The following is a 23720-nucleotide window of genomic DNA, read 5'->3' on the forward strand; positions in this document are numbered from 1 at the left end:
AGTTCCCCCCGGGTCAGAGCTTTGGACGCGAAGCCCGCTCCCTGCACAGCTTTGGTGACTGAGATGGACGGAAATGTTTACGTACGCAGCAGCCAGACGTTTCGGCGCCTCGACCCTCGTTCACGCCCTGCCCTGTCTTCCCCCAGCACCCTTTTGTTGCCGCGGTGACCAGCAACAAGCCGATCCGAGAGCTGATAGCCGAAGCCAAGGCCGAGGTGATGGAGGAGATCGAGGAAGGCAAGGCTGACAATGATGATCATACGGAGGTACTTTTGACGAGTGGTCATTGTTGAGCGGAGTGTAACGGAAGCAGCAGAGGCGGGAGAAGTGGTCCATTCGGCCCGTCGTGTCCATCCCACCATTCAGTACCATCTTCAGATCCAACTCCACCTTGCTGACCGCACCCTGGGTCCTCTGATCCCTCAAGAGTTCCTGACATTCAGGAACGGAATCTCTGCAATCCTCCAGGGAAGGAGATTCCCCATGTTCCGACTGAAGAAATTCCTTTTCATTGCAGTCCACAACATACGAAATAGGAACAGGAGTAGACCATTTGGGCCCCTCGCTCATGCTCTGCCATGCAGTAAACAATCTGACATTCCACACATCGACTGATCAGGAATCGATCGATCTCAGCCTTTAATAGGACTCTCTCCCCACAGCTCTCTGTGTGGAAGGACGTTCCAAAGACTCCCAACCCACTGAGAGAAGAAATTCCTCCTCATCTGAGTCTTCAATTGGCATCCCTTTACTCTGAGAGTGTGCCATCTGGTCCCAGACTCTCCCATGATGGAGAGACATCCTCTCAGCATTGACCCTGTCAAGCCCCTTCATATATTCCAATGAGATCGCCTCTCATTCTTCCAAACTCCACTGAGTAGACTCCCAACCTGTTTAGCCTTTGCTGATAAGACAGCCCCTCCATCCCAGAGATCATTCCAGTGAACCTTCTCTGAACTGCCTCCAGTGAAATGATACCTTTCCTTAAAGGGATCCAAAACTGATCACTGTGCTCCAGGTATGGTCTCAACAGTTCCTTGTCCAGTTGCAATCAGACTTCCCTACTCTTATACTCCAACCTCCTTGAGGTAAGGGCCCACATTTCATTTGCCCTTCCTGATTACCTGCTGCACCATTGTGCCAACGTTCTGACTTCCATGTTCAAGTAATTGGGGTGTTCTGCAGGTTTTTTTCCACGAAATGATCAGCCTCTTATCCCGAGACTTCCCCAGCTTTCTCTCCCTTTGGTTTTCCCTCTCTCTGTCTCGCGGTGAGTGAGGCTGAGTCCTACCCTGAGACCAAGACTGTGAAATTTAACTCAATTGACAAAGGCAAGGCATGATCTCCAAACACCCTTCTGTCAATAGCTATCCATTTGCATTAGTTCAGTGCAGAGTTATTGTCAAATTCAACTCGTGTGTGAATTTGATTGTTCCTCTGTTTAAATTGAACATTTGAAAGGCTTGGATCCCACTTTCAATGGAACAGAATAAGCTTCTCATGCATATTAAAGTCTTTCATTTTCTGACACACTTCCAGCCACTTTAATCCCATTGTTTTCAAGAGATGTACTTTGTGATCTTCTCCCCACAGGCTCTGGCATACCAGCTGGGTTCTGATAGTGCAAACAACACAGAGGACCAGGACCTCGCCAGGACACCTCCGGAGGCAGAGACGAGAAGCAAAGAGCCTGTGGCTCAGGGCCGGACTGGGAGCCCCACCTCGGGCAGCACAGACGAGTCAGCAGAACCCTCGGCCGCTAACACTGAGTCGGGGACGGTCACGGAAAGTGAGGAACTCACGGCGCTGGACGGCGGCCTCGGTGAGGCTGAGGAGGAAATGGCCGGAGAGCTCCAGTTGGTGACCTCAGTGGCAAGATCCGATCTCGTGGACGGGGCTCAAGGAGGCGACGAGCTTCTGGCCAGCCCACCAGGAGAAACCGGGTGGGGCGGAAAGGATCGCAGTGCTCACCTGGGTGAGGCGGAGCTGAAGGCCGCCAACTCCAGCAGTGTGCCTGAGGGACCTGAGCCTGTGGCAAACATAGAACGGGGAGCAGACTTGGAAGAGCCTGGGCACGCACCAGCTGGAGACTCCACCGATGAAGTGATCGAACCGGGACCCAACGATGAAGAGCTGAGAATGAGCAGTGAGAACGCGAGGGCAGAACCGACGAGCCCAACACCTTCAGGAGGAGAGGCGACAGCAGAGGTAGAGATGCCAACAGCATTGTTTGGGAAGACAGAAAGTGAGGAGGATGGGATGGACGGCCCATTGATAGAAGCCACAGAGTTGGCGGAGGATCCTCCAGGAGCAGATATCCACCCAGGGAGGAGCCCAACAGGTCTGGAGCCTGTTGGGGCACTGGAAGATATTAGTGAAGCGCCAACGCCAGGAGAGACCCCCTTGTGCCCCTTTGAACCCGGGAAGGCTGAAACCATAGCAATGGATCAGGGCACTTCCTATGTGGAAGGTGAAACCTTCTCTGTTGCAGAAGGAGCAGCGACTTCCCAAGGTTGCCAAGTCAGTGGGCAGGATCTGAAGGAAGAAACATCAGTCACTTGCACACAGTCCACCAGTGAGAAGGGTCCACACCAACAGGATGCTGCACTGCTGAGTGACAAGGTTGCAAGGGTTGATGGGGAAAATGCTGTGCTGTTGCCATGTGTGTGCGTGGAGCCTGCAGCTGGTGAGCTGGAAGACACGGTGGCAGGAGAATTTCTTTCAGAGGAAGCAAGTGACAGCCTGCCCGATTCCATCCTGATGGTCGAAATGACTGGGGCGCCATCCTCGGGTCTCATGCCAAGTCATGGCAGCGGAGAGTCGACTGAATCGCTTCAGTTCGAAGAGGCAGGGAGTCACTTGGTGGGGATTGCAGACGTGGCGGAGGCTTCAACAGAGAAGATGGAGGTGGCGGAGAGACGTGAAGGGAGCATCACGGCTGAAGGACCCAAGCCAGTCGAGTGTGAAGAACAGATGGAGCCTCAAACCGAAGACCAGCCACGAGCTGACGATGAGGGGGTCACAGAGGGGGGATGTGACGGGCTAACTGAAGCCGAGGAAGCTTCGTGCAGCCGAAGCGATGATGTCGCCATTGCAACCTGCGTTGTCAGCGAACTCATCGACCGGGTGGTGGCTGCTGAACGGGGATGGGAGGCACGCAGCACGGAAGAGAAGGGAGTCACCCCCTGCTCCCCGCAAGGCACAAGCTCCTTCAGCAGCACAGACTTTGTGGAAGAGGCGGACATTTCGGGCGAGGGGACCAAAGCTTCAGCTGAGGGGGGACTGGGAGACGAATGTGTGGGCCGCGAGGAGGAACCAGCTGGTAACCAGGGAGAACAGCAGGAGAACCAGCCAAGAGACGAGGCCGGGATCGACAACGTCTCGCCTGGCAAAGATGATCCAGACCGCCAAGTCCCACCGACGCAGGTAGAGTTTCCAAATCAGTGCTAAAGGGTCATGCTCGGCTTCATGGGTTTGAATGGAAAAGGAACTTGCATTTATGTAGCACCTATCAGCATTGCTTTACATCCCCGTGAATTATCTTCCAGGTGTAAGTCACTGTGAGTCTGTCATTTTTGGGCCAATTTGTGCACAGGAAGATTCCACAAACATCTCACTGGGGGTAATTTTTGGTTTTAATTCACTTGTGGGTGTCACTGGCTGGCCATCATTTATTGTCCACCTCCAGCTACCTTCGAATTAAGGAACTAGCCAAGTAATTTCAAAAGGCAGTTGTTGCGGGCCTGGAGTCACATGTCGGCCAGACCACATGAGGATGGCAGATTTCCCTCCTGGAAGGGCATGAGTGAACCTGGTGGATTTTTCCTGACAATGGACAACAGTAATTAAAATCGCTGCTGTGGTAGGATTTGAACCCATATCCCCAAAGCATTATCTGCATTAACAGTCTAGTGATAATACCACTAGGCCATCACCTCTTCACTTCTATTGTTGGTTCAGGGATACTAGGAGAGAACTCCTATTCGATATGATGACACTGGAGTCATTTAAACCCCTTGGAGTGGATTGAAATATCCACAAGACAGTACCGCTGACAGTATAGCACTCCCTCAGCGCTGCTCTGGGAGAATTAGTGCTCAGGCTGTGGATTGGGATATGGAGTGACAAAGAGTTGTGAGTGCTTCCAACAGAGCCCTCTCTCACATGAGAGGCCCCCACCTCCCCTGAGAATCATAGAATCCCGACAGTGCAGAAAGAGGCCATTCAGCCCATCGAGTGCACACCGACCCTCCGAAGAGCATCACACCCGGACCTACCCCATTCCCGCATTTCCCATAGATGATCCACCTAGCCTGCATATCCCTGGACATTACGGAGCAATTTAGCACGGCCAATCCGCCCGAACCTGCACATCCGTGGACTGTAGGAGGAAACTGTTTTGAAACGCGGGCAGATACGGGGAGAATGTGCAAAATCCACTCTCGCAGCCTGAAGTCGAACCCAGGTCCCGAGCGCTGTGAGGCATCAGTGTTAATTACTGAGCCGTCCAAAAGATTTCAGGTTGCAGCAAAATGGAATTCGGATGTAAAAGTGTTGGCAAAAGATCCTTTCCACTTAGAGCTCCCCCCAGCCAATGTCTGTCCCATATCAAACACCCAGTGATGGTGTCATTTCTGTTTGTGGGAGCTTGATGTGCATAATTTGGCTGTCACATGTCCTACCTTATAACAGTAACAGCGCATCATTAAAAAAAAGTATGTCAGTGGCAGTTCACGTGTTTTGAGACATTTGCTGGTCATGAATATGCAGCACAGTGCAAGCTCCTGCCTTTCTTCCATCCATCTCCTCCCACCATCTTCCTGTCGACTACAACCAGTAGTGACTGTCGCCGGATTGTGAAACCCCTCACGTACAGAGTCAGAGCGTCACACAGCACGGAAACAAATCCTTTGCTCCAACCAGTCCATGCCGAGAAAGATCCCAAACTAAACTGGTCCCACCTGCATGTGTTCGGCCCATATCCCTCCAAACCTTTCCTATCCATGTACTTCCCGAAATGTCTTTGAAATGTTGTAACTGTACCCACATCCATGTCTTCCTCTGGAAGTTCATTCCACATACAAACCATTCTCTGTGTGAAAGAATTGCATCTCATGTCCTTTTTAGCATCTTTCTCCTCTCATCTTAAAAATACGCCCCCGAGTCCTGAAATCCCTTACCCTCGGGGAAAGACACCAGCCATTCATTTTATCTCTACCCCTCATTATTTTATAAACCTCAATAAGGCCACACTTCGACCTCCAGTGAAAAATATTCCAGCCTCTGCTCATAACTCAAACCCTCCATTTCCAGTAACATTCTGGGAAACCTCTTCTGAGCCCTATCCAGCTTAATGATATCCTTCCTATAATAGGGCGACCAGAACTGGACACAGTACTCCGGTACAACTTCAACATAACGTCCCAGCTCCTATGCTCAAAAGGTCTGAGAATGAAAGCATGCATGCTAGCCATGTGGCATGGTGGCTCAGTGGTTAGCACTGCTGCCTCACAGTGCCAGGGGCCCAGGTTCGATTCTACACTCAGGCGACTGTCTGTGTGGAGTTTATACATTCTCTCCGTGCCTGCGTGAGTTTGCTCTGGTTTCCTCCCACAATCCCAAGATGAGGTGAATTGGCCATGCTAAAATTGCATGTAATGTTCAGTGATGTCTCGGTTAGATGCATGAGTCAGGGACAAATGTAGGGTAGGGAAATGGTTTTGGGTGGGATACTCTGCAGAGGGTTGGTGTGGAATTGTTGGGCCACACTGGAGGGATTCTATAAAACATCCTACCGACAGATGATGCAAACTTCAAAGGATGGTGTACTTGAACCCGAAGTTCTTTCTGTTCTGCAACACGACCCAAGACGTCACAATTAACTGTACAAGTCTTGCCCTTGTTCGTTTGAACAAAATGCAACAACTGGCACTTATCCAAATTAAACTCCAACTGCCACACCTCAGCCCCCTGACCTGAATGATAAAGATCTCTTTGTAATCTTAGATGACTTCTTTTGCTGTTCACTGGGCCACCAATTTCGATGTCATGGACAAATGTACTAACCCTACCTTCTATATTCCTATCGAAATAATTTATATAATTGACAGCCAAACATTAATCGCTGTTGGAGGGTAACTGGGAACAGTTGCAGAAGGCAGCATTTCCTTGACCCAGGGCCTAGGGAACTGAGGCACGAGTGACCAGAAACAAAAAAAATGCTGTGCTTTTCGTTCATTTTTTTCAAAAAAAAATAGATTCTCGGCCCAGCCACTTCCAAGGAAACAGGAAGGTTCGAAGCAAATGGCCTGACCGTCCTGAAACGAGAAGCACACGATCCGCCTGCTGGTATCCACACTCTGGCTGACCAATCGCAAGAGGGGGAGTTCCGGGAGAGGAGACGTTCCTATCCATTTGCTGCTGAAGAATTCGAATCATATGAATTCCCTCCTTGCCCTGGTGCAGTGTTTTCCAAACAGGTGACTCTGTCCGACAACGTTCTCCGTCCGCGCCGTCAATTTTTATCGTTTCCTTAACCCCTACAATTTTAGCAACTGTCTCAGTGGCTGACTGTTTCTCTCCCCTTTTCCAGATGCAGTGTGACCTGTTCGAGGACCAAGTGAGTACTTTTCACCCCCCCCCTCCCCAAGCTGTTCAGTGTTTCCCTTTCCACATTAGCATGGGACGTTTGGAGGGCACGGGGCCACCCTGCTCAGCTCATGCCTGCAAGCCCAGGGCCCGAGAGACTGGAGATTTGATTGGTTAAAGATGCCGCAGAAAATGACATCTTTTGAGTGTAGTGCTGAACAAAAGCGAAGTGCAAATTCTCAATTTTTTCTTTCAGTCAGAAGTCACGTGGCACCAGGTTATAGTCCAGCAGCTTTATCTAAGATTGCAAGCTTTTGGAGCCTGGCTCCTTCATCAGGCGAAGTGGAGGGAGATGCACAGGCCCAGAATATATAGGTGGAGAGATCATGGCAAGATAATCGCAGGTCGTTCAGAAAACCAACAGATAGTGTGAGTGGAGTGTTGACAGGCTGAATAACAAGTCTTTGCAGATAACCAAGAGTTCAGGGGATCAATAGAAACGGTCATGAGTAAGCTGTTGCCAGCTGAATAGCCAGTGAAGGGATGAACCCATTAATTAAGGCAGAGGAATAATTCCAAATAATCGAAAATAAGGTGGTGTGAGAGACAAGCCGATTGGCTGCAGGAACATCACAGTCACATGACGAGGGTGATAAGCAATCGAAAACTATGCAAACTAATTCGGGCAGAGAGATAATCATGGAATCAAGGTCAAAACAGGATAGATTTGACCAATACAGAATAGGGTGGTGTTATATCTTTTTTAAATCTCCCATGGGATGTGGCTATCGAAGGCAAGGCTGCCATTTATTGCCCAACCCTGACTGCCCTTGAACTGAGTGGCTTACCAAGCTGTTTGAGAGGGCTAGTTCAGAGTCAAGCATGGGCCTGGAGTCACATGCAGGCCAGGCCGGGCAAGATGTCCTTCCCGAAAGGACATGAGCGATCCTGGTGGGCACTAATGAGAATCAGGGATTGTTCTCCTGGTCAGGGCTACCTTTCGATTCCAGATTGTGTGAATGACGTCCAGTGGGCCCTCACAGCGCCAGGGACCTGGGTTCGATTCTAGCCTCGGTCTGCGTGGAGTTTGCACATTCGCCCCCTCACCCGTGTCTGTGTGGGTTTCCTCCCACAGTCCAAAGCTGTGCTGGTTAGGTGGGTTGGCCATGCTAAATTGCCGATCGTGTCCAGGGATGTGCAGGCCAGGTGGGTTAGCCATGGGAAGTGGGGAGTTATGGGGTGGCCTGCTCTTTGAAGGGTCAGTATGGGCTGAATGGCCTGCTTCCACTTGGCAGGATTCTATGAAAAGAATTGATTAACTAATTGGACGTGGGAGCATTCAAACCCATGTCTCTCCAACAAATTACCCTGATTTACTAGACCAGCGATATTACAACTGTGCCACCATTTCTCCCAGTGTTACAGAGACTTGTATAAAATGGGAAAGTACAAGGGCTTTGCATCAACTACCAGGGGATGGCACTAGAACAAGGGAGGGGAACTGGCGTTGATAAGATTCTGGTGAGCTGTCTTTCTTCCTGCCAATCTTGTTGCTGGGCACAGTCACGGCAGGTCAAGTGTGAATTGCAGGGTGCCCACAAAAGCACTGCCCTCTCTCTGCCCTGCAGGACCGGCCCACCCTGCGGAAGACGTTGAAGAAAACCCGGAAATTCATGGTGGACGGCGTGGAGGTCAGCGTCACAACCTCGAAGGTGGTCAGCGAGCATGACAAGAAGGACCGAGACATGCGGTCAGCCAGGTAAGGAGCCCGCAACGCTGTGACCGCGATAGCCCCCAAAACCATGTCTCCTTCCCCCTGCTCTCCTGTCCAGGGGGTAAGACACGCTCCAGGGCAGCTGAAGGGATTGAGCTCGTTCACTGAGGGACTGAATGGTTTTCTCCTTGCGCCACTTCTGTGTAACTCATTGATGTGGATCAGTTGACAATTTCTGAAGCATAGCAAAGAAGCTCTTTCTCTGCTCTCCACCCAACTTATCGGAACGTAGGTGCAGGAGGAGGCCATTCAGCCCCTCGTGACAATTCCGTCATTCAACGAGATCATGGCTGATCAAACTCCAGACTCGAGATCACATATCTCTTTGCTCAATAAAATCTGGAATTTTAAATGAACAACAATCCACTGCTGGTTGTGGAAGAGAGTTCCAAATCACTAGCACCCTCTGTGTATGTAGAAGGGTTTCCCAACATCTCTCCTGAACAGTTCCACCCGAATTCTCAGTCTCTACTCCCTCATTCTGGAATCTCCGACCAGTGGAAATGGTTTACGTTTATTGGCCCTGTCTTTGCCTGGACGTGGGGCTTGTCAGAAGGCAGTGACTCCCATGTCCTCTCCCCCCATCTGGTATCCTTGTCAGGTCAGGCATTCGGAGGTGTTACGGGCGGCACAGTGGCTCAGTGGTTAGCACTGCTGTCTCGCGGCCCCAGGGACTCAGGTTCGATTCCAGCTTCAGGAGATTGTTTGCATGGCGTTTGCACGTTCTCCAACAGTCCAAAGATGCGCACGTTCGGGTTGGATTGGCCGTGCTGAATTGTCCAGTAGTGCCCAGGAATGTGCAGGCCCGATGGATTAGTCATGGGGGGACATGCAGGATTGCAGGGATAGGGTAGGGGGAGGGTCGGTCTGGACTCAATGGGCCGAAGGGCTGGAGGGATTGTGTGATTCTAACCTGATCCCCAACAGGCGCCAGGAGCTACGGGAACTCCGCCTCTTGCAGAAAGAGGAGCAGCGTCTGCAAAGCCAACTCGACCAGAAGCTGCAGCAACAACGCGAGCACATGATCCGCCAAATTGAGCAGGAAATGATGGTGAGCCGGACAGCGGGATAGGAGAGGGGTGGGGGAGATGGGTGTACGCGGCGTGAGGACTGTCTGCTGAGGGAGAAGCTGGTGGGCTCCAGGTGTGCATTTCCTGCTGGAAGCCACTTTGTGTGAAGCTTGAGCCCTCATCACTCTGACTGACCCTGGGAGGGTGACCCTCTCAGCCTCACCACAGTCTTTCCTTCTCACCCTAACCTTCAAACGTAGGTGGATATTATCTAACTGTTCACTCCCCCTTCACCTCAACACCACGCTTGTCATTCTTCTCCTTCTCTGTTAGAGAGTGGAAGGAGCTTTACTCTGTATCTAACCCTGTGCTGTCCCTGTCCTGGGAGTGTTTGATGGGGGACAGTGTAGAGAGAGCTTTACTCTGTATCTAACCCCGTGCTGCCCCTGTCCTGGGAGTGTTTGATGGGGGACAGTGTAGACAGAGCTGTACTCTGTATCTAATCCCGTGCTGCCCCGTCCTGGGAGTGTTTGATGGGGGACAGTGTAGAGAGAGCTTTACTCTGTATCTAACCCCGTGCTGCCCCTGTCCTGGGAGTGTTTGATGGGGGACAGTGTAGAGAGAGCTTTACTCTGTATCTAACCCCGTGCTGTCCCTGTCCTGGGAGTGTTTGATGGGGGGCAGTGTAGAGAGAGCTTTACTTTGTATCTAACCGTGGGAGTATGTGATGGGGATGGGGGAGAGAGAGCTTTCCTCTATCTAACCGTGGGAGTGTGTGATGGGGAGGGGGGAGAGAGTGCTTTCCTCTGTATCTCACCCTGGGAGTGTGATGGGGAGGGGAGAGAGAGAGCTTTCCTCTGTATCTAACCGTGGGAGTGTGTGATGCGGAGGGGGTAGAGTGAGCTTTCCTCTGTATCTAACCGTGGGAGTGTGTGATGCGGAGGGGGTAGAGAGAGCTTTCCTCTGTATCTCACCCTGGGAGTGTGTGATGGGGAGGGGGGAGAGAGAGCTTTCCTCTGTATCTAACCGTGGGAGTGTGTGATGGGGAGGGGGGAGAGTGAGCTTTCCTCCCCTGTATGTTCCTGTGTTTTTATACCTGAACAGAATAAGAAACAATACTATGACAATGAGATTGAGAACCTGGAGCGACATTACAGACAGATGATTGATCGACTGGAACAAGACTATGCCAACCGTCTGCGCGATGAAGCAAAACGCCTGAAAGCACAGCAAGCGAAAGAATTCTCAAAACAACGGCAATCACTGAAGGACAAAAAGCAAGTAAGAGTTTCTTTATCATTGTTACTTCGCTTTTGTTTTAATGTTACTGCACAGGCCATTGATAAACATTCCAGCTAAACCTTTCAGTTCTGAGCAAAGGTCTCACTGCACTGTCCCCCGTCAAACACTCCCAGGACAGGGACAGCACGGGGTTAGATACAGAGTAAAGCTCTCTCTATACTGTCCCCCGTCAAACACTCCCAGGACAGGGACAGCACGGGGTTAGATACAGAGTAAAGATCCCTCTACACTGTCCCCCATCAAACACTCCCAGGACAGGGACAGCACGGGCTTAGATACAGAGTAAAGCTCTCTCTGCACTGTCTCCCATCAAACACTCCCAGGACAGGGACAGCACGGGGTTAGATACAGAGTAAAGCTCTCTCTGCACTGTCTCCCCATCAAACACTCCCAGGACAGGGACAGCACGGGCTTAGATACAGAGTAAAGCTCTCTCTACACTGTCCCCCATCAAACGCTCCCAGGACAGGGGCAGCACAGGGTTAGATACAGAGTAAAGGTCCCTCTACACTGTTCCCCATCAAACACTCCATGGACAGGGACAGCACAGGGTTAGATACAGAGTAAAGCTCCCTCTACACTGTCCCCCATTAAACACTCCCAGAACAGGGACAGCGCGGGGTTAGATACAGAGTAAAGCTCCCTCTACACTGTCCCCCATTAAACACTCCCAGAACAGGGACAGCGCGGGGTTAGATACAGAGTAAAGCTCTCTCTGCACTGTCCCCCATCAAACACTCCCAGGACAGGGGCAGCACGGGGTTAGATACAGAGTAAAGCTCTCTCTACACTGTCCCCCATCAAACACTCCCAGGACAGGGACAGCACGGGCTTAGATACAGAGTAAAGCTCTCTCTACACTGTCCCCCATCAAACGCTCCCAGGACAGGGGCAGCACAGGGTTAGATACAGAGTAAAGGTCCCTCTACACTGTTCCCCATCAAACACTCCCAGGACAGGGACAGCACAGGGTTAGATACAGAGTAAAGCTCCCTCTACACTGTCCCCCATTAAACACTCCCAGAACAGGGACAGCGCGGGGTTAGATACAGAGTAAAGCTCCCTCTACACTGTCCCCCATTAAACACTCCCAGAACAGGGACAGCGCGGGGTTAGATACAGAGTAAAGCTCTCTCTGCACTGTCCCCCATCAAACACTCCCAGGACAGGGGCAGCACGGGGTTAGATACAGAGTAAAGCTCTCTCTGCATTGTCCCTATCAACACTCCTAGTCGAGGTAAAACATGGTGGGAAGGCTCTCCCAAAGTATTTGTCCCCAGGCTGGCTCCTTCACACTGTTGTAAATTTAACCTGCATGGCTGGGGGTACCAAGGTTCATCGTTAAACCTTTCGCCACACACTGAGAAACCCACATGTCACTCGTTCAAAACTCAAAAACCCTCACCTCAAAACCAATGACATTGAGATCTGTTTGTACATATATCTCAAAGTCTGCATCACTCGGGTTACCCTTGTGTTATTCCCAGGAGCAAGAATTCATCCAGAAGCAACAACAGGAGCTGAATGAGAGACTTCAAATGATCGTTCAGGAACGGAAGACCAAGATATCCTCCACAGACTTTGAGCGGCTGATGAGGGGACAGCAGCTCAAGAGAGGTGAGAACTCGCAGCTACAAAGGGCAATCAGATCCATCTAAAACCAGGTCAACCAGCCGTGGGGCACTGCCTTGATAAATGATTGTTGTTGTGACACACGGCTGTGTCCTCAAAGGTTTGGAAAAGTTCATTTCTCTCGGTGAGATGTGAAAACAGATTCTTAATCAGAAAGGGGATTTGAGAATTATGGGGAAAGTGGAGTTGAGGATTATCAGGTCAGGCGTCATCTCATGGAATGGCGAAGCAGACTCGATGGGCTGAATGGCCTATTCTGCTCCGATGTCTTGAAGTTGCAGAGATTGGATTTCAAATCAACAAATGCATGAAGGCGGTTTCCACGGCCGGGTGAGGAACTTCACACGGTGTTGCAATACTCGTGCCTTGGAAGCACACTGGTCAGCTGGAGGAGAGTTTGAAATTGCACAACTTATGAAGTATAGAGATCAGTCAGTCAGTGTTCCAAGAACACTGCACCCACCCACACAGACACGCACAGACACGCACACACATACAGATTTGCACATTCACACACACGCAAACACATACACGCGCAAACTCACACACACACACACACACACAAATGTTTTAAATGCTCACATGTGGCAATGGTGCTGGTTTGCCTGTCTGGATAGTTTACCATATCTCCTGTCTTCCCTCTTCTCTCCCCATCTCCTTCCTATGTCTTTCTCCACTATCACTCTGCCCAATCTCTCTCCCCTGTCTCTTTCTGGCCCCTGTTTCTGTCCCCCTCTCTCTCTCTCTCTCTATCTCTGTCCCTGTCGACCTCTTTGCCCTGTCTTTCTCCTTCTCTCTCTGCCCTGTCTTTACCCCTTGTCTCTCTCCCTCCCGTCATTCTCCCCTGTTTCTCCCGTCTCTGTCCCCTGTCTCTTCTCTCCCCGTCTCTCTCCCTGTTATTCCTCGTCTCTCTCTCTCTCTCTCTCCCCCATGTCTCTGTCTCTCCCCCTCCCATATTCCTCATTTTTCCACTGTCTTTCTCTCCCCTTGCTCTTTCCCCCACCCGTCTCTCTCTCTCTCTGTCTCCCCTGTCCCCCCCATCTCTTTCCCCTCTCCCCCATCTGTCTCTCCCCTGTGTCTGTCCTCCCTCTCTCTCTCCACCCTGTGTTCTGTAGACCGTGAGGCAGTGGTCTGGGATGTGGAGCAGCGCCACCTCCAGGAGAAATACTATCTGTTCAAGCAGCAGGTCAAGGAGCAGTGCTCACTGCAGAGGCAGCTGTTGTTAAAGCGACACGACAAGGTGAGCCAGCAATCCCGGCGATGGGGATTCAGTTCCGTCCGTGCTCGGCCCCCTCAGGATTTGAGCCGAGGTGGGTCTGGCTGAACCTGGATCCAAATGGCTGTCAGTGTCGCTGGCTGTCTCTCCAAATAGAGTCATAGAGATGTACAGCAGGGAAACAGACTCTTCAGTCCAACCCGTCCCTGCCGACCCAGATATCCCAACCCAATCTAGTCCCACCTGCCAGCACCCGGCCCATATCCCTCCAAACCCTTCCTATTCATATATCCATCCAGATGCCTTTTAAATGTTGTCATTGTACCAGCCTCCACCACTTCCTCTGGCAGCTCATTCCATACACGTACCACCCTCTGCGTGAAAAAGTTGCCCCTTAGGTCTGTTTTAAATCTTTCCCCTCTCACCCCAAACCTTTACCCTCTAGTTCTGGACTCCCCCATCCCAGGGAAAAGACTTTATCTATTTATCAAATCTGTGCCCTTCATGACATTATAAACCTCTATAAGGTCACCCCTCAGCCTCCAGGGAAAACAGCCCCAGCCAATTCAGCCTCTCCCTAAAGCTCAAACCCTCCAACCTTGGCAACATCCTTGGAAGTCTTTTCTGAACCCTTTCAAATTTCCGATAGGAAGGAAACCAGAATTACACGAAATCTCCTTAACCACAGTTACAGAGGCGCACGCCGGGGTGCCTGTTTCATATTGGTGTGTGTAGCTGTTATCGCCAATGGGCCTCTGCTGTCTCTATCCAGCCCTCGACTGGCTGCGCTGGGGGTAGTGCCCTGTTTTTGCCACCCCTCAGTGCCAAGCAAGGCCCCTTGTTGCCACCCTGTGTTGACATAGTCCGGTGCATTCCTGATTCCTGCCCATCCGATGGGACTCCATCGGCTGGGTGTGGAAAGGGTGCCTCTTGTTCTGGGAGAATCTAGAACTCGGGGTCCATGTTAAAAAGCCCCCATTTAAAACAGAGGTGAGGGGTACTCTTTCAGATGACGTTGACTCGCCATCTCTAATTGCCCACCGCAACCTCCCCATTGAGAAGGTGGGGGGGTGAGCCTGGGGGGGTGAGCCTCCTTCTTGAGCTGCTGCAGTCTGTGTGGTGTCGGGACCCCCACACGGCGCCGTTACAGAGGGAGTTCCAGGATTTTGACCCAGTGACACTGAAGGAAGGATTGAGTTTGCACTGTCCTCTGAGACAGTCCTGGGAAGCCACTCCGTCCAAGGGCAGGCAGGGAGGGACAACAAATGTTGACCTTAAAAGGATAAAATAAAATGGTCTCGTGCACCAATCCAGACCATGTTGCCCCCACAGCTGACCCTGCCTTTGTGCTCCTCTGCCAGAGAGGCAGGCCATAGATCAGCCTAAAATATGCCATACAGTGTGGTGCTCCAAAAGCACAGCCAGTCAGGCAGCATCTGAGGAGCAGGAGAGTCAATGTTTTGAGCATAAGCTCTTCATCCTGATAAAAGGCGGGTAGTTGGTGGGGAGTCTCTGTGGGAAGGTTGGAAGGAGCCCATGTTGTGACCTGCCATGATCCTCCACCTGTTCGGGTATGGGTCAGCGTAAAGAGCTGCTGCTTTCCCCCTCTCTCGCAGGAGACGGAGAGAATGGCCCACGACCACAGCAACCTCCTCGAGGACCTGAGGAGCCAGCAGGCACAGGAGCGGGCCCGACTGCCAAAGACGCAGCGCCAGGATGCCAAGGCCAGGCTGAACCTCTTTAAGCAGAGCCTGAAGCTCAAGGCTGTTGGCGCGGTGGAGCAGAGGGAACTCGTCAAACAGGTCAGCCAGTCCACCCTACCCCTTACGCGTCTCCTTGATACCACAAGCCAAGAGTGACGAGCGGGGTGGAGTCTCAGACCCATCTCCAAACTTGCCTGCAAAATTTTAAAAAAGTTTGCATGCAGATGCAGCAAGTAATGATGGAGGCAAATGGAATGTCAGCCTCTATTGCAAGGGACTGTGGGAGTGTAGCTAAAGGTTGGGAAGTCTTGTGACATGGCGTTGGTGAGACTGCACCGAGAGTAATGCACGCAATTTCGGTCTCCTTGCTTAGGAAGGGATGTGCCTCGAGTGCAGTTCAGGTCGGCTGATTCTCAGGATAAAAAGGGGCTTGTCTTCTGAGGCAAAAACAGAAATTGCTGGAAAAGCTCAGCAGGTCTGACAGCACCCATGTCGAGAGAAATCAGAGTTATCGTTTGGGGTCCAGTGACCTTTCCTCAAAACACCTTTCTCTTCTGAGGAAGGACCTGGCCCGTACGTGTTGGAGCTTGGAAGAGTCATTGAAATGCCTGATCCCTCAGGATCAGGCACGACCGGGCTGAGAGAATGTCTCAGGAACTAGAGGACGCAGGTTACAGCCTGGGTGGGGAGGTGGAGATACCTCAGTTGAGACGGAGATGAGGAGAACGGACAGTGCAGTTCAGATCACAATCGGGTCAGTGGTGGTCTTCTGGAAGGGACAGTCTCCTCAAAGGGCTGAATGGCCAGGACACCTGCTCCCTATGTTCCTCAATGCCTCATTGAGGAAATGCGGTGCAGGAAATCACTAACTGGAGCTCGGGGTTTTCTGTCTGCCTGTCGAAACAGGCAGGTCACTGGAGGCTCAGGTCATCTGGTGGTGGACTCCCACTGAGCCCAGGAACATTACCATGGCCTCCCCAACACCATATGATGACGACAGCAAAGGCACATCAACATGGGAACTCGCTGGATCTCACTGGATGGGGACATGGGAGCCAGACTGATTCCATATTCCCCTCCCACTAGGGAAGCTGCTATCCCTGGTCCAGACTGGCTGGGCCAAATAGCGTCATTCAGCATCTGCGCTACCCTAGTGTCCCTGTAGGAAAGAGTTCAACACTTGTAACCTTGAGTGACACCCCCCTCCTTCTCCTCCTTCCCCTCCACACACACACACACACACTCACAGGGCAATGTGACTCTCGATACTGCAGTTTGCCATATCCTTGTGACTTTTCCTGAGTAATTCTGGGAGTCTGCCTCTGTTCTTGACGGGCAGATAACATCCACATTGGAACATCGCAGATGGCACAGTTTCAGGTCTTCCCGGATGGACTGGGGAATGGAAACAGGGTTGGACGATGTTGAAAATGTCCAGAGTGTGCACATAAGCATTTTTACAGACAGGATTATTGAAGGATCAGGGTGAGTATTAGAGGGAAGAGGTTAGGTTTATGGGATTAGTGCCAGTATGTGGTCTGGCACATTAACCAGGAAAGAGAATAGAGACGCAATGTCAAATCTTCAGTATTGGCTATTGACGTACTTAGTGCTGTTCAGCAAGTGCTGCCCAGTTATGGAATTGCTTGAAATAGTGGACATTTTACCCAGGAACTCAGGGACCCAGCGGTTGTTTACTCCATGAGCAGTCAGAGTTGACTTGCCAAACAGTCGGTGCCCCTTTCCCTGTATCAGAAATTGTTGTGACTGTTTGAAATTTGACCTTCTTGTGTGTGTGTGTGTCATGACGAGTGCAGGAGGAAAAGTTGATCGTGTGTCTCTCTTTTCCGTCAAGTTGAAGCACTGTAGCCCTGAACGGTTGAGAGTGGGAATTAGTGAGAGTGTAATGGAGCTGATACCCCATATCTGCGTTACGTTGTGTTCGAGTCAGCGTGAGGAATTGTGCTGCATTCAGCAGGCTGGGTTCCTCCTCCATTTATGGGACGTGTGCCACTGGCAAGGTGGGCATTTCTGGCCAACCCCTAACTGCCCTTGACTGGGTGGCTTGCTCGGCCATTTCAGAGGGCAGCTGAGACCCACGTTGCTGTGAGTCACGAGTTTGCCAGACTGGGCAAGGTCACCAGGTGCTTTTCCCCAAAAGGACATGTGATGGAATGGTTTCTGATAACAATCCCATCGCTCCTTGGCTGCCGTTCCTGAGATAAACCCAACAACCTGTCCCGAAATGCGCCATGAACTAATCTCGGCGGGTTCTCTTGCCAGTTTCTACTTCAGGAAGAGGTTCGTCAGAAAGAGGAGAGGCAACAGCAGCAACAAAAACACGAGGTTCACCTCCAAGAGCTGCAGAGGCAGTGTGACAGTAACATGGCGGAGTTACAACACCTTCAGGTAATTCACTTCCAGGGCCCACAGAGGCGCCAGGACAATTAGATGCACTCCTTTCTCAGTTTTACACCTCCAGGTAGATTGTGACAGAGGTTGGGAGAGAGGTTGGGGAGCAGAGGTTGGACAATGGTAAAGGAAGCCATAGAGAAGGCCTTTGTGAAACTTGAAAGGGTTCACAAAACATTTACAAGGATGTTGCCAGGGTCGGAGGGTTTGAGCTCCAGCGAGAGGCTGAACAGGCCGGGGCTGCTTTCCCTCGAGCGTCGGAGGCTGAGGGGTGACCTTATGGAGGTTTATGAAACCATGAGGGACGCAGATCGAGTGATGAGTCAAGGTCTGTTTTCCCAGATGGGAGAGTTCAAAACTAGAGGGCACAGGTTTAAGGTGAGAGGGAAAAGATTTAAAAGGGACCGAAGGTGCAACTAATTCACACGGAGGGTGGTACGTGTATGGAATGAGCTGCCAGAGGATGTGGTGGAGGCTGGCATAATTGCAGCATTTAAAAGGCATCTGGATGGGTATATGAATAGGAAGGGTTTGGAGGGATATGGGCCAGGTGCTGGCAGGTGGGACAGGATTAATTTAGGATATCTCTTTGGCATGGGCGAGTTGGACTGAAGGGCCTGTTTCCGTGCTGTACATCTCTCTGACTAAGTTGGGAAAGAGTCCGTCACGCTGGCACATTGCCCCATACACCACTGTTTCACAGCTTGTCCTTTGTAGTTCCTCAGTCAAAATCCGGGAGCGCCCTCAAGGACTGCATAACTGAAACACTGGACAGCACAGAGATTCACTGAAGGCGGCTCACCCCTCCCCCACCCGCCTTCTCAAGAGGTGGGAGAGCAGAGCCAACCTGGCCAGCACCTCTCATTGACCGTGTGGCCAACTGAAAGAATGGGCCCTCACAGCTTACCCATGGCATTAACCTCTGAGTGTCTTCAGGGTCTGAGATCTCACAGACCATTGAGAAGCTCTGTTGGGATAGAACCCAATCCAGAGGGAACCTCAAATGGACAGCTCCATCTGACACCTAACTTGTTCAGAGGTAAACATGGAAACGCACCCAGTCGGCTCAGGGGACTGTGTTCTTTACTCCTTTCCCCAGAGTGAGAAACTGAGCCTCTTGGTCAGTCGGGAGCGAGAGAAGTTGAAGACACTCGATGAGGAACACACGATGGAACTGAAGGAATGGAGGGAGAGGCTTGTATCTCGCAAAGAGGTAAATATTACATGCACACAGATGCACACGCACACATACTGACACACACACACACACACACACACACACAAATAAACACACACTGACACATAAACACCCACACGTGCACAAAGTCACACATACTGACACACACACACACACAGTCACACACATCCTGACACACACACAGAGTCACACACATACTAACACACACAGTCACACACATACTGACACACACAGTCACACACATACTAACACACACAGTCACACACATACTGACACACATACACAGTCACACATACCGACACACACACAGTCACACATACTGACACACACACACAGTCACACACATACTGACACACACAGTCACACACATACTAACACACAGTCACACATACTGACACACACACAGTCCACACATAAATAAACACACACACTGACACATACACATAGTCACACACATACACGCAAATAAATACACACATTGACGCATACACTGACACACACGCAAATAAACACGTGCACACATACAGACGCACACAAATAAACACACACGTGAACACAGTCACATGCACAGTCTCTCACACACGCACACACACAAGCACACAGTCTTACACACACACACACACACACTCGTAACTCATTCTCTGAGTGCCGACCTCATCAGAATGCCCTTGATTTTAAACACTCAGCCATTGCTGGCCATCCTTCAACCTTCCTTGGCCTCATGCTCTGAAACTCCTCCCTCACGAACTCTCTACCTCAGTGTAAGAGTAACTGGGCTAGGACGGGTCTCCTGTCTTTTCCCTTTAGCCCTCCAATGACATCCCTCCTCAGAGCTGATTGTCTAAGCTAATGGTCAGCCCATTCTCATTCCTCCTTACATGGCAGGAGGATTTGTTATCTGTTAATGCTTGCACCTCTCCATCCCCAAAGTACTCCCAAGTGTTTGCTGAAAAGGATACATAAATCCAAGTTGTTATTGTTTGGAGTATTGCGTCAGATCAATGTGGCAACTGAATCCTGTAAGCCCAGGAAAATTAAACATCACCCCAGCCCACCCCATCTCTCTACGAAAGGAGTCTTGCAGCTTCGGAGGCTGGGCAAGGCACTATGCAAATGCAAAGCTGCTTCATTTTCCCAAACGGTATAAGGGATCGCTCCAAAGAGCTGAGCTATCGCCACTTGCATTGGAAAGGGCCTCACTAAAACTTTGTCCCTGATTCCCTCTTGACCTCCAGGCCCACCTGAAATAATTCCAGAGAGGCCAGTAGCAGGTCGACAAGTCACCCTTTATTTACATGCAGAGAGTCCCTGATACAGAGCCAACTCTCAGAGTGAACAGAACCCCCGACCCTTCTGTTGCTGTCTGTCAGCCAGGGCTCCCTGATTGGACCTGGTTAACAGCCCCAGTTGGGGAACTCAAATTCTATGAGGCCTGACTGGGTCACAACCGCTATGCAACCTTGGGTTTGGATCCAGAGGGGGTGTTGGCTTGGTGGTATTCTCACTGGTCTGTTAATCCAGAGACCCAGGTCATGTTCTGGGGACCTGGGTTCGAATTCCAGATGGTGGAATTTGAACTCAATAAAAATCTGGAATTAAGAATCTAATGAGGACCTTGGTCAATTTTCGGAAAAACCCACCTGGTTCGCTCATGCCCTTTCGGGAAAGAAGTCTGGTCTTGACCAGAGCAATGTGAGTCTTGACCCACAGCAATGTGGTTGAATCTGGACATTGAGGAATGGGTAATAAATGCTGGCCTAGCTAATGATGCCCTAATCCCATGAGCGAATTAAAAAAGAAAGTAAGGCCTGGAGCGAACAGTGTTGAGGGGCTGAATGGCCTGCTCGTGTCCCAGCAGGGAGGTATTGGGAAATCGGGCCAGCGTTCTGTCATGGGGAGAGGGTCTGACTGTGATCTCCGAGGCCGTGTCGGTATTCACTGGAGCTTTGCCTGGGTTATTACGTTTCTGCAGATCCTTGAGGAAGAGCTGACACGTAGACGCCAGCAGCAGGAGGTCACTTCCCGGCGGAGCAGCGAGCCAGACACCACCAAATCCTCGCTGCACAGGATCTCCCGGTTCTTCCCCCTCCCCAGCTTCCCGTCATAGGCAGCCTCCGGCCACTAACTCGCACTCTGCCGCTGGAGGAGAAATGGAGGCCTTAGGTGTCTGGGTAACGCACCCCAACAATGGGTGGGAGGGTGGTAATGGGATGGTAATCCAGACGCCATGGTTCATGCCTGGGGAGCAGGGGGTTCAAATCCCAGCACAGCGCCTAGTGGCCCTTCCAATCAATAAATGTGAAATTGAAAGCGAGTCTGACCTTCCCTCCAGCGTAAGGTCGGAAGTGGGAATGTTCAGCGCCATCCACCATTCCTCAGACACTGAAGCAGTCCAAGTTTAAATCCAAGATAAAATCCAGCCTTGGCCTGACAAGTGGCAAGTCACATTCGCACCACATAAGTACCAGGTAATGAACATCACCAGGAAGAGAGAATCTAACCACCGCCCCTTGACATTCAATGGTGTTAACTGAATCACCCCCCTCCCCCCCATTATCAACATTCTGGGGGTTATCAGTGATCAGAAACTCAACTGGACCAGCCCCACATAAACACAGTGGCTACAAGAGCAGGTGAGATACTCAGAATCCTGGAGTATCTAACTCCCTAAAGCCTGTCCACCATTGACTAGACACAAGTCTGGAGCGTGTAATGGAATATTCCACACTTGGCCTGGATGGGGGGGGCGTTCCAACAACGCTCAAGAAACTCGACACCATCCGAGACAAAGCAGCCCCCGCTTGATTGGCATCACACCCATAAACATCCATTTCCCCCTACCGCAGACACTCAGTAGCAGCAGATGCACTGCATCAATTTACCAAGGCTCCTCAAACAGTAAACCCACTTGGAGGACCAGGGCAGCAGGTACATGGGAACACCACCCCCTGCAAGTTCTCCTTTGAGCCGGTCACCATCCTGACCTGGAAACCTGTCGGCCGTTCCTTCAGTGTCGCTGGGTCAGAATCCTCGAACTCCCTCCCTAAGAGCAGTGTGTGGGGGGGGGGGGTCCCTACACCACACGGGACTGCAGGGGTTCAAGGAGGCAGCTCACCCCCACCTTCCCAACGGGGCATAAGAGGGCAGGGCAGTAAATCCTGGGCCCAGCCAGTGATGTTTACATCCTATGAGTGAATAAGGAAAATCATGTTGACTGGTAACTGTCCTCCGAAGTGGCTTAGTGAGTTCAAAGGCAATTAGAGGTGAGTAATAAATCCTGTCCTTGCCAGGAGCGCCCATGTTGCATCCAAGAATATATCTTTTTGAAATCACTTCTCTACGTTCTTCTCAAACAAATTTTCGGAGTGCTAGAGATGGCGTAAAGATTCTAAGTAAGCCGTACAATTTTATTGTACGAAAGACAATGGCGGGGCAGTGGCAGGGGTGGGAAGAGGAGACTGCGTCAGCCCATAGAGGTTGAAGTGAATGATCACAGCCCCAGGTCACACCCCAACAAGCCAAGGTAGAAATTGTGACAGCTGTTGGCTCGGAGAGTTCCCTTGCATTGAGGAGATAACCTTGTCTCAGTCATTCCAATCATTCATCAATTCACACTTTCCACAAAGAATGTACTCTTCTGTGAAACTTTTTTCCCGAATTGTTAATGTTATTGTGTACAGATGTAAATAAAATGCAATTGACCCTTGGTATGTCTGATTTGTGAGGGGCTAATGCAGGCTTATAAACAGGGCCTGTACTTTTACTGGATTTCTGCTATTCTCTCTCTCTCGCTCGCTCGACAAGTAGGCAGCAACACTCACGCTCCAACAATAAAGGAAAATTCGGTTTCCCTTGTGAGCCAGCTGTGATTCTGTGGGGAGCACACATCGGTAGCATCACAATGTGTGTTCAAGTCCTACTTGAAGAGCACGGAAATCAAGACTGATGCTCCATTGCAGTGCTGTCAGAGTTCTGCTCTCTCAGAGGCCAAAAATTTACAGGCATTGAAGTCTCCAGGGAAGAAAAGCAGATGAATAGGAAAGGGTCTGCCTTGATATCTGGAATCACCCTCACCCTGACAAGATCGAGGTGCCACCTGGTGTCTCGAGTCAGAATAACACCACAATCACTCTGGAAAACCCACGGTGAGAGAGGTGCCTGGAAGCCAAGATCTGTTCCGACCTTAGCATAAGGTACAGGATGGTTTAACAAAGTGCTGTGTGGCAGCAGGGAAAGTATGGAAACAGAGGCACAGTAGAGTCTGGTGCATGGTGCCCAAGCTGGTAATTTGAATGGCGTGTGCCCTCCATAACGTTGTGGCCACCATCAAGTCTACGGGAGATTGCTTTTGTACAAGTGGCTCAGATTGTGCTGATGCACGATTCAATCCTGGGACCTGACTGATGAACACAAACACGCAAGGGTCAGGAGATGTACCAAGATCATGGCTGATTGTTATGGCCTCAACTCCACTTTCCTGTCTGTCCATCTGCTGCCAGCCTTCATCCTATGGTCTCGACCTCACCCAGCCTTTCTGAGTAAGAATTTTTGTCAACAATTTCCCTCTTGTGCACATCAGGACACTTTGCAAGAATTCCCAATTCAACAGGAGAAATCGACATGTGTGCTGCACGAGAGGAGGTTGCTGATTGGTCGACTCTGATTGGCTGAGGTATGGCGTATTTCTGACGTGGATAAAATGTTTGCAATATTTGAATCTGGTAGCTGCACGTAAATGCTGCACATGTCTTAAATACATAAATATGACAGAGTGTATAGAAAGGGTTTGCAATCAAACTTCAAACACACTGGGCAAACTAATGACAATGAGAAGAGGGATGGTCAGGACTGAAGGTGTTCTATCTGAATGCACACAATATAAGGA

The 23720-nt window shown here is 50.8% G+C and overlaps 1 protein-coding gene across 3 annotated transcripts in view; it reads left to right on the plus strand.

The window, feature by feature from the left end:
- The window catches only part of LOC132836923 (serine/threonine-protein kinase 10-like), a 52939-nt gene extending 30407 nt beyond the window's left edge, over positions 1-22532 (plus strand). For 2 of the 3 annotated variants that reach the window (XM_060856490.1, XM_060856492.1), the window contains 13 exons: positions 147-266; positions 1594-3426; positions 6258-6479; positions 6593-6619; positions 8217-8347; positions 9290-9413; positions 10477-10653; positions 12162-12291; positions 13422-13546; positions 15139-15324; positions 17509-17634; positions 18737-18850; positions 20808-22532. In XM_060856490.1, the coding sequence (XP_060712473.1) occupies positions 147-266; positions 1594-3426; positions 6258-6479; positions 6593-6619; positions 8217-8347; positions 9290-9413; positions 10477-10653; positions 12162-12291; positions 13422-13546; positions 15139-15324; positions 17509-17634; positions 18737-18850; positions 20808-20942 (3450 nt within the window). In that variant the 3' untranslated portion in view covers positions 20943-22532. The remainder of the gene's footprint in view (positions 1-146; positions 267-1593; positions 3427-6257; positions 6480-6592; positions 6620-8216; positions 8348-9289; positions 9414-10476; positions 10654-12161; positions 12292-13421; positions 13547-15138; positions 15325-17508; positions 17635-18736; positions 18851-20807) is intronic. The other variant, XM_060856491.1, reaches the window with a different exon arrangement.
- Positions 22533-23720: the final 1188 nt, after the last annotated feature.

This window comes from Hemiscyllium ocellatum, chromosome 48 (assembly GCF_020745735.1).
Source record: "Hemiscyllium ocellatum isolate sHemOce1 chromosome 48, sHemOce1.pat.X.cur, whole genome shotgun sequence".
NCBI classification, from domain to species: Eukaryota; Metazoa; Chordata; class Chondrichthyes; order Orectolobiformes; family Hemiscylliidae; genus Hemiscyllium; species Hemiscyllium ocellatum.